This window comes from Triticum urartu, chromosome 7A, assembly GCF_056163025.1.
Source record: "Triticum urartu cultivar PI428250 chromosome 7A, HENAU_Tu73, whole genome shotgun sequence".
Classification (NCBI taxonomy): Eukaryota; Viridiplantae; Streptophyta; class Magnoliopsida; order Poales; family Poaceae; genus Triticum; species Triticum urartu.
Window position 1 is genome coordinate 140401395 of NC_141879.1, and position 10965 is coordinate 140412359.

The following is a 10965-nucleotide window of genomic DNA, read 5'->3' on the forward strand; positions in this document are numbered from 1 at the left end:
TGGAAGGTTATTTTTTCGGACCGATAGTTCTCCGGTGATCCGAATACCACGTCAAGTGTGATTTTGCCCATGCACTGCGCCTCCCGACTAGGAATGATTCCCCGGAATGTTGTGTTACTTTGTTTGATGCGACTCCTGTCTATTTCCATTTTATGGAGTGTGTCCTTATAAATGAGATTTAATCCGCTACCGCCGTCCATGAGGACCTTGGTGAGTCGGAACCCATCCACGATGGGGCCGAGGACTAACGCGGCTGGTGCTCGTGTTGTTCTGTACTTTGGTTCGTCACCGGCGTTGAATGTTATAACCGTGTCGTTCCATGGGTTTATTACAGCAATTTGGTGAGAGTGAAGAGTGATTGAATGCAGTGTCCACACTGGGGTTTTCTGGAAGAAGGAGAAACCGAACGGGCGGTTGCCTATCCATCGAACGAGCGCTTGTTTTTTTAGGGGTAAAAAAAGCGCTTAGTTGGGTTTGAGAATGAGCAGAGCGAACATGCTGGCTCAGTTGACGAACAAGCCCAGTAAACGGAAACGAGTGAACACTCCGGCCCGGACCAGCATCTTCATCCTGAGCGCTGGAAAAAAATGACAGCGGTTAACACCGCTACCCGCTGGCTCGTGATCAGCCACATCAAAACGAGGTCATTTTTTTACTTCGTGTTTTTGCCAATATCGAAATTTCGGTTCGGTGTGAAATATCACAACACGTAAAGTGGTGGTTTTCGGCTAATCATGACACGAATGTGGTGGTTATGTGGATTTAACTCGAAAAACATAGGCTGATTTTGGGGGGTGTTGTGTTGATGTTTCTAGAGAGAGGGACAACATGGATTTAAAATGCAATGCTATTATATGGCAATTTATATCATGTGCCGAAAAAGCAAGAGATAACTATATTCCTCTTGTATTTTTTAGGAAAAGAAAAGAAAATTTGTCATTTTTTTAGGTTCCTAATATACAGTGTCCCACGCATCATCTCTTTTGTTCAAATAGAACATCTTGTTGCCTACGCGTTTGCACCGAGTATGAATAGACCTTCTGCCGCAACTCTCGGTGGAGAAGAGGTCAATTTAATACTTAGAATTATACCGATAAATCAAAGACATGCTAAAATGGTTGGATTGTCTGGTTAGAAAAAGCAAATGATAAGTGTCAAACATGTGGCACGAAGTAACACATGCCTGACGTTTTTACAACTCAAATTCCCATCCGAAAAAAACTGCAAAAAAAAAGAACTCACGGTCCAAACAGAAAGCTGTCATGCTTCACAATTATAGTTGCCATCCTCCGGTAACTAAAGTTGTCATCAAGAAACACCAGGGTGGAATTGCTTCATGCCACACATATGACACTTATCAGGGTCATATTTTTATCTGTATTGAAGCCTGAAATAGCTCCCCCTGTTCCTTGCCGAAGTTAGTACTCATTACTCAGACAGTTAACCTCAAAACCATCAAGAGACACCGGTTTCTTTTCTGCCAACTGTAAAATCTATATCTGGCTGGCGCCATAGCCTGATCAGGAGAGAAGTTTTCCTGTAATTATTGTCGCTTTCTTCTACTCCAAATTGGTACGCAAATTCGTACTCTACAAAAACGAAAAAAACATGTTGACATTCATAATCCAAAGTGCGTCATCTTCTGAAAAAAATGGGAGAATTGATTATAACCCACCCCCCCCCCCTCCCCAGCTCGTTTGCCTTGGATCTTAAGCCCCTTTCTTCGTCTCCCTTCCTTCTAACCCCCTCAGTTTTGTTTCGTTGTTGCTAATTTCCCCCTTTGGCATAGTTATCTCTTCATTAAGCTAATATAAATCCAATATATTAGTCTAATTATATTCTGAAATGACCACACGATCCGCCCTCGTATGTTTTCTTCAAGTCGCAAGACAGAGAAGTCGCTCGTTCGTTTATGTTTCTGCTCGTCCAGTCAGTCGCGAGACAGAGATGGCTTGCTCGGCCATGTTCGGCGTCACACTAGACTAGGTGCCAGGGAAAACGGAGGAGGAAGGGAGATAGTAGAGTTGGGTGCGCGCGTGCTCACTCCGGTTCGTTCAGTAGCGGCGGACGACCAGGAGACGCGGGGTCGACCCGGAGGCGGGCGGGCGGGGCCATGGATTGGGGCCAGGAGCACGCCCGGCAGCTGGTTGGAGTAGAGATTGGTGGTGACCGGCGGAGCTGAGGCTTGGCGGCGGCCGGCTGAGCTGAGATCTGCGTCGATCTGGAGCTGGGTAGAAACTGAAGAGCAGTTCTATCTAATCAGGTGCCCTTTGGTTGGTTATATATTGACAAATATGTTAAGGCATTGTACAATGGGAGATGCTTAGAGGGGTGCTTAGAAAAATAAACCGAGATTTTCTGAAGCACCGGTGCCTATTTCTATAAAAGAGACGCTTAGGTAAGCGTCTACCCTGTACAAATAAGCACCGGTGCTTAAGAAAAGTCTGCTTTATTTGTGTAAGCACCTCCCATTGTACAAGGCGTAAGGATGCCAAAGAGGGGAATTAGCAACAACAAAACCGAACTGGGGGGCTTAGAAGGAAAGGAGATGAAGAAAGGGGCTTAAGATCCAAGGCACACGAGCTAGGGGGGGAGGGGGGGGTTATAACCAACAGGTTTGCTATTTCACATCTAGATGTGAAATAGTATCTTACATCTAAGTCTTTTACCATTGGTTTTTTGTCTTTAAAATTCGTGCAAGGGAGATCTCGTGCTTGTCCCGCGTCACGCTTTCTTGTCTCGCCCGTCGGCCCTTTTCAACGACACGGAGATGGGTGGGCTGTTTTCCTTTCCCGCAGCAAGCCGATTTCTGTAGTTTTTTTAGGGGGATTTCTGTAGTTTGTTTGTTCGCTAGCCCGTTTATTTGTTTTTTCTTGTGTGTTTTATGGGCTCATGGATCGTGCATGCATTTTGTTGTGATGGATCGATAGATCGCATCATTATGTCCACACGGCCAGATACAACTTCTTTTTTTGCATTTTGTATTTTCTAAAATGTGTGACGGGGAGAAGATGGAAGGGAATGCTGGGCGTGCTGTGGTTTCTTTTTTTTTCCCTGAGCGTTTTTTGTATTTTCTACATATTTTAGTGTGTTTTTTTTGTTAAGAATTATCATCTAGTTGTTTTTATTTTTCTTTCTTTTCTCTATTGTCTCTATTTGGTTTTCCATTTTCTTTGACCTTTTTTATTTTACGGGGTTGCTATAGATGTGAAATGGTGCCTTACATCTAAGTGCATTATAGTAGGATACAACTTTGCTATAAAGTTGTTTGGTTTTCCCTTGTTTGTTTTTTCCTAATTTATTTTATTTTGGTTCTTAAACTTTTGTTTTTGGTTTTATTTATTTATTTGGTCTTTTTAATCCATGATTTTTAAAATTTTATAAGTTTTAAAATTCATCGGTTAATTTAGTTCCTGTAATTTTCATGAAAGCGTTCTCTCTACCTTTCGCCTTGTTTGTTGTCTAGGCCTGTTCAGCTCAGCTTTTGCCATCCCTCGACTCGCAACTGAGGCCTGACTTTTTTGTCCCAGTTGCAAGTACGCCCTCGACTCGCAACTGGAGCCCAACGTTCTTTGTTCGAGTTGCAAGTCCACTCTCGTCTCGCAACTGGAACTCGACCTTTTTTTTCTAGCTGCAAGTCCATCGTCGACTCGCCACTGGGTCCGATTTTATTTCTAGTTGCAAGTGCACCTTCGACTCGCAATTGAGGCCCAAACTTTTTTGTTTTTGTTGCAATACCCCCTCGACTTGTAACTAGGACATAACATTTTTTTGTCCCAGTTGCAAGTCCACCCTCAACTCGCAATTGGGGTCCAACATTTTTTGTCCGAGTTCCAAATTCACCCTCGAGTCGCAACTGGGCCATGGCCTTTTTTTCCCGGTTGCCATTGCACTCTCGACTCGCAACCTGGCCTCGACACTTTTGGTCCTAATTGCAAGTATACCCTTGACTCACGACAGGGCTCCGGCGTTTTTTATCCCAGTTGAAAGTCCATCCTCAATTCTTAACTAGGCCTCAATCATTTTTGTCCTAGTTGCAAGTTCACTCTCGACACAAATGGGGGTAGATTTTTTTTCCCAAGTTGCAAAGCCACCCTCGACTCGCAACTGGTGACCAACCTTTTTTGTGTGAGTTACAAGTTCACCCTTTACTCGCAACTAGGGCCCAACCATTTTTGTCCGTGTTGCAAGTCCACCCTTAACTCACAACTGAGCCCAACCTTTTTGTGTTCGAGTTGCAAATCCACCCTTTATTCGCAACTAGGGCCCAACCTTTTTCGTCCGAGTTGCAAGTCCACCCTCGACTAGCAACCGGGGCCCAACCTTTTGTGTCTGAGTTGCAAGTTCACCCTTGACTCGCAACTAGGGCTCAACCTCTTTTGTTTTCACATCCACACTCGACTCACAATTGGGGCCCGAAATTTTTTAGTCCCAATTTGGAGTCCACCCACGATTCGCAACTGGGACCTAATCTTTTGTCCCAGTTGCAATTCCACCATTGACTCGTAACAGGAGCTCGACCTTTTCTTTTCTTAGTTGCAATTCCACCCCTTGACTCGCAATTAGGGCCCAACCTTTTTGGTCCCAGTTCCAAGTCCAAACTCGACTCGCAACTCGGGTCCGACCTTTTTTATTCCCAATTGAGAGTCCACCCTCGACTTCCCACTACGGGTCCGACTTTTTTTTGTCCTAGCTGCAAGTCCACCCTCATCAGTGAACAAACTGCAGATGAGCCGGCCCAATTAGTTAGGATACGTTTTTTGTTTTGTTTTCTTCATGTTTTTTGTTTTTTATTTATCATTTTCTTCATTTTTTTGCTTTGCTTTTATTTTTCTATTTTTCAAAAATTTATCTCATTTTTATGATTTTTTTTCTTTTTTCATAAATTCACAAGTTTCAAATATCTAAATTTGTTCATTTTTCTAAAACTGTTCATGTTTATGATTTAAAAGAAATCAAAATGTGTTCATTTTTGTTCTCTTCTTATTTATCTGTTTACTCTATTTGGTTTTCTCGTTTCTTTTGTTTTTTTCCTATTTGCTTTTAGTTCAATGTATATAAAAAAGTTCGCTTTTAGTTCATCATATATAAAAAAATTCACTGTATATCAAAATAGAATGTTCACCGTATATTGCAAAAAAAAATGTGTGTATTCAGAAAGTGGTCATCATATATTAATGGATTGTTCACCGCAATTAGAATTTTTTTGGTATTCGTTAACATTTTTCATAATTTGAAAAATATATAAATTCATGAACATGTTTTTTGAAATATGTTTTGACCAAACTTTGTTCCTTACAGAAAATTAATTATAAAATAATAAAAGTGGAAAACGCAGCTAGTGACCACTGACCAGATCTGATGCTGACCGAGTTATTAAATGTTCGCGTCTGTGACTACACAAGAATAGTCCTTAGTTGTAGTGGCTGTAAGTGTGTGTGCAGGAATAGGAGGTTGTACGTTCGACACCTGGTGTGCGCCTTATTGTTTTGCGTCTTTTTTTTTCCAAAAACTGAGCTGGATAGAAAACCAACAAACAATAAAACAACAGCTTGGCTGGACAATAAAAAAAATGGCATCATCTTAGATGTGAGATATTATCTCACATTTAGATGTGACATAGACAGATTCTATAACCAAATTACGCGAATGTTTAATTCGGGGGTGTGCGCCTTATTGTTTTGCGTCTTTTTTTTTCCAAAAACTGAGCCGGATAGAAAACCAACAAACAATAAAACAACAGCTTGGCTGGACAATAAAAAAAATGGCATCATCTTAGATGTGAGATATTATCTCACATTTAGATGTGACATAGACAGATTCTATAACCAAATTACGCGAATGTTTAATTCGGGGGTGTGCGCCTTATTGTTTTGCGTCTTTTTTTTTCCAAAAACTGAGCCGAATAGAAAACCAACAAACAATAAAACAACAGCTTGGCTGGACAATAAAAAAAATGGCATCATCTTAGACACCTGGTGCGTGCGCCTTATTGTTTTGCGTCTTTTTTTTTCCAAAAACTGAGCCGGATAGAAAACCAACAAACAATAAAACAACAGCTTGGCTGGACAATAAAAAAAATGGCATCATCTTAGATGTGAGATATTATCTCACATTTAGATGTGACATAGACAGATTCTATAACCAAATTACACGAATGTTTAATTCGGGGGTGTGCGCCTTATTGTTTTGCGTCTTTTTTTTTCCAAAAACTGAGCCAGATAGAAAACCAACAAACAATAAAACAACAGCTTGGCTGGACAATAAAAAAAATGGCATCATCTTAGACACCTGGTGCGTGCGCCTTATTGTTTTGCGTCTTTTTTTTCCAAAAACTAAGCCGGATAGAAAACCAACAAACAATAAAACAACAGCTTGGCTGGACAATAAAAAAATGGCATCATCTTAGACACCTGGTGCGTGCGCCTTATTGTTTTGCGTCTTTTTTTTTCCAAAAGCTGAGCCGGATAGAAAACCAACAAACAATAAAACAACAGATTGGCTGGACAATAAAAAAAATGGCATCATCTTAGATGTGAGATATTATCTCACATTTAGATGTGACATAGACAGATTCTATAACCAAATTACGCGAATGTTTAATTCGGGGGTGTGCGCCTTATTGTTTTGCGTCTTTTTTTTCCAAAAACTGAGCCAGATAGAAAACCAACAAACAATAAAACAATAGCTTGGCTGGACAATAAAAAAAATGGCATCATCTTAGACACCTGGTGTGTGCGCCTTATTGTTTTGCGTCTTTTTTTTCCAAAAACTGAGCCGGATAGAAAACCAACAAACAATAAAACAACAGCTTGGCTGGACAACAAAAAAAAATGGCATCATCTTAGATGTGAGATATTATCTCACATTTAGATGTGACATAGACAGATTCTATAACCAAATTACGCGAATGTTTAATTCGGGGGTGTGCGCCTTATTGTTTTGCGTCCTTTTTTTTCCAAAAACTGAGCCGGATAGAAAACCAACAAACAATAAAACAACAGCTTGGCTGGACAATAAAAAAAATGGCATCATCTTAGACACCTGGTGCGTGCGCCTTATTGTTTTGCGTCTTTTTTTTTCGAAAAACTGAGCCGGATAGAAAACCAACAAACAATAAAACAACAGCTTGGCTGGACAATAAAAGAAAATGGCATCATCTTAGATGTGACATATTATCTCACATTTAGATGTGACATAGACAGATTCTATAACCAAATTACGCGAATGTTTAATTCGGGGGTGTGCGCCTTATTATTTTGCGTCTTTTTTTTCCAACAGCTGAGCCAGATAGAAAACCAACAAACAATAAAATAACAGCTTGGCTGGACAATAAAAAAAATGGCATCATCTTAGACACCTGGTGCGTGCGCCTTATTGTTTTGCGTCTTTTTTTTTTCCAAAAACTGAGCCGGATAGAAAACCAACAAACAATAAAACAACAGCTTGGCTGGACAATAAAAAAAATGGCATCATCTTAGATGTGAGATATTATCTTACATTTAGATGTGACACAGACAGATTCTATAACCAAATTACGCGAATGTTTAATTCGGGGGTGTGCGCCTTATTGTTTTGCGTCTTTTTTTTTCCAAAAACTGAGCCGGATAGAAAACCAACAATAAATAAAACAACAGCTTGGCTGGACAATAAAAAAATGGCATCATCTTAGACACCTGGTGCGTGCGCCTTATTGTTTTGCGTCTTTTTTTTTCCAAAAACTGAGCCGGATAAAAAACCAACAAACAATAAAACAACAGCTTGGCTGGACAATAAAAGAAAATGGCATCATCTTAGATGTGAGATATTATCTCACATTTAGATGTGACATAGACAGATTCTATAACCAAATTACGCGAATGTTTAATTCGGGGGTGTGCGCCTTATTATTTTGCGTCTTTTTTTTTCCAAAAGCTGAGCCAGATAGAAAACCAACAAACAATAAAACAACAGCTTGGCTAGACAATAAAAAAAATGGCATCATCTTATACACCTGGTGCGTGCCCCTTATTGTTTTGCGTCTATTTTTTTTCCAAAAACTGAGCCGGATAGAAAATCAACAAACAATAAAACAACAGCTTGGCTGGACAATAAAAAAAAATGGCATCATCTTAGATGTGAGATATTATCTTACATTTAGATGTGACATAGACAGATTCTATAACCAAATTACGCAAATGTTTAATTCGGGGGTGTGCGCCTTATTGTTTTGCGTTTTTTTTTTCCAAAAACTGAGCCGGATAGAAAACCAACAATAAATAAAACAACAGCTTGGCTGGACAATAAAAAAATGGCATCATCTTAGACACCTAGTGCGTGTGCCTTATTGTTTTGCGTCTTTTTTTTTCCAAAAACTAGGCCGGATAGAAAACCAACAAACAATAAAACAACAGCTTGGCTGGACAATAAAAAAATAGCATCATCTTAGATGTGAGATATTATCTCACATTTAGATGTGACATAGACAGATTCTATAACCAAATTACGCGAATGTTTAATTCGGGGGTACTTGCTACCCGCGCAAACGTCCGGTCCGAGGACGCATCAAGCGCATCTATCCGCAGCGGCCGGCCAGGACTGGCAGCCGGACATCCTTGATCCTGCTCTCCAGCCTCGCTCGCAACGTGTTGTTGATGCGGCCACAGGTGTGACAGCCGCCGGCGTTGAGCAGCCGGAGGCGTGGGCAGTGGTCGGCGAAGGCAGCCAACGAGCCTGGCTCGATCAGGCCGTCGGACAGCACGAGCTGCTCCAGCAGAGGGAGCTTCTTCACCACCATCGTGATGAAGATCTCGCTTTCCATGCGGGTGCGGCCCATGTCGTACGGGCACGTCACGTGAAGGCTCCGCAACAATGGCGCCCTGTGGTTATTAAGAGACGTTGATCAGGGAGATGCATGTGTGACCAGATCGTAGATCAACTGATCGATGGCCGCGTGGGGTGCCTACCTGTCTGCCAAGTAGAGCAGGAAAATGTCGTCGACGGGGCCGCGGAAGGACTCGCAATGGCCGGCGCTGCGCCGCACGGCAGCACACGCCGTCGCCTGCCACCCTGCCGGTGGGTCTGAGTTTGAGTCTGTGTCCGAGTCTGTGTCCGAGTCCGAGTCTATGTCCGAGTCCGAGTCCGAGTCCGAGTCCGAGTCCTTGCCCTTGTCCTTGTCCTTGTCCTTGTCGGCGGCGAGGTCGATGTGCCGCCACAGCAGCGGCTCGTCGACGGCCAGCCGCCGCCACGAGACGCACACGCACCCAGCGCCGCGGAGGATGTCGGCCTGCGGGAGAAGGCTCAGGATGAGCCACAGTACGTCGCGGGGGAGAGCCGCCCAGTCCCTCCACATCACCGACCAAGGAAAACTATGCACGTCCAACGTGCGGCGGCGGCGGTGGCGGCGGCGGCGGCACGGTGGATCAGTTGATGCGGCTCTGGTTCGCCTCCTCGACCTTGTTCCCATCTTGTTTCGTTAGGTTTGTTCGTCCGCCCAGATGGCCAGCCAGCAATAGGCCTGCCTGCCGTCAGCCCGATAATATAAGGAAGTTGTACAGATAGTAGGAAATCCTAAACCTGAACGTGAAAAGAAACGTGAATATCTGACCGTCGACGCTAATTAACACGGACGGCCACGAATCATATAGAACAGCAAAAGGATAGCCTCGTCCGAGTTTACTTTGACTACGTTTGTATCAAAGTTGCAAAGAAAGGTACGTGCATCAAGAGGAGCGACACGACGCATCAAACAATTTTAAGCCAAGCTGATTCTCACCATCCAAGTTCAACCTTTGGTCTTTTTTTTCTTTAGAAAAACTTTTAAGCTATTCATCAACTATCATGATAGTGCAAAAAACACGAGAAATAACAGATATTACAAGTGATGACTAACAAAACAGCTCGGCCATATTGTAAACAAAGCATTTGTGTGTTCAGCTTCTTGCAAATTCCTATACAAAAGCTTCCCACTGGCATACTAGCCTCGAAAACCATGATTTGAGGATCTATTTTGTCACTTCCCTGAACTTGCGTCGGATTTTACAAATTCCTATAGATAAGGTTTAAAATTGTGGTTTTACTTGCCTTTAACAAATTAAGGTTTTTGAAGTTTTATGACGAGGTCTACTGAAATCTACTACCTCTGTTCCTAAATATAAAACGTGTTGACAGTTCAAATTGAAACAGAGTATGTACCGTGTAAGCTTTTACTTGTGGTGTTTTAATCTCCCCTAATATAATAATAAAGCGATTACTGCTTCTGGTCGTACGTCATCGATGTTTTTGCGAAAAAGCCCCTTTGTTTCTTTGAAATCAACCCGCACTCCCTATTTAAGTGGCACTCTGGAAAAATGTTTCATTTTTACGCAAAAACCACTGCATTTGTTGGAAATTATGCACGCGACCCTTATCTCTTATTGGACTGGCTCACCACCGCGCGTACGCTTATTCTGCCGTTCTCCACCGCCGGGCACGCGCCACCGCTTGCCGCCAGCGTCGACCCATGTTAAAGGCTGGTCGCAGCGGAGGCCTCGGTAGGAAGATTCGAGGCGGTCTCGGGCGCGACGGGGAGCTGCCGGAGCGCACGGACGACGGGGGCTCGTGCAGGAGGCGAAGACCGACGGGGAAGTTCTGAGGGGCGGCTGGTGTGGCCAAGCTGAGCAGGCGGCGGTCTGAGCCGGCTTGAGCGCACGGACGACGGCTCTGCTTGCTGGCATCGGCCGGAGGCGGACGGGGCTGGCTCGCGAGATCCACACGGGCACGAGAGGAGGCTGGAGGAGAGGGCCAGGCATGGCTTGGCGGGCGCGAGAGGAGGCTGGAGGAGAGGCCGAGGTGTGGCTTGGCGTCTACAAGAGCCACGAGGCCGTCGCCGCAGGCGTCGGGCGTCCAAGTCAGTCGTGGCAAACGGCCGTTGCAGGTGTAAGGACCAAAGCAAGGCAGCGACACAAGGCCGGGCATCGGAGCAGAGCAAAGAAAATAAGAGACACG

At 43.4% G+C, this 10965-nt stretch overlaps 1 protein-coding gene across 1 annotated transcript; it reads right to left on the minus strand.

Annotated features, from left to right (window-relative positions):
* Positions 1 to 8554: 8554 nt before the first annotated feature.
* Positions 8555 to 9331, minus strand: LOC125518525 (putative F-box/LRR-repeat protein 9). Its single transcript, XM_087532210.1, has 3 exons — positions 9145 to 9331; positions 8946 to 9048; positions 8555 to 8858 (listed from the first exon to the last, which is right to left on the minus strand). The coding sequence occupies exons 1-3, from the start codon at positions 9329 to 9331 to the stop codon at positions 8555 to 8557; spliced, it is 594 nt and encodes a 197-aa protein (XP_087388336.1).
* Positions 9332 to 10965: the final 1634 nt, after the last annotated feature.

Coding starts and splice junctions, on each gene's coding strand:
- LOC125518525 (XM_087532210.1), bottom strand. CDS start 9,331: ATGTGGAGGGACTGGGCGGCTCTCCCCCGCGACGTACTGTGGCTCATC. Junction 9,049..9,144: donor GGACAAGGACAAGGACAAGG/GCAAGGACTCGG, acceptor ACCCACCGGCAG/GGTGGCAGGCGACGGCGTGT. Junction 8,859..8,945: donor CTGCTCTACTTGGCAGACAG/GTAGGCACCCCA, acceptor TAATAACCACAG/GGCGCCATTGTTGCGGAGCC.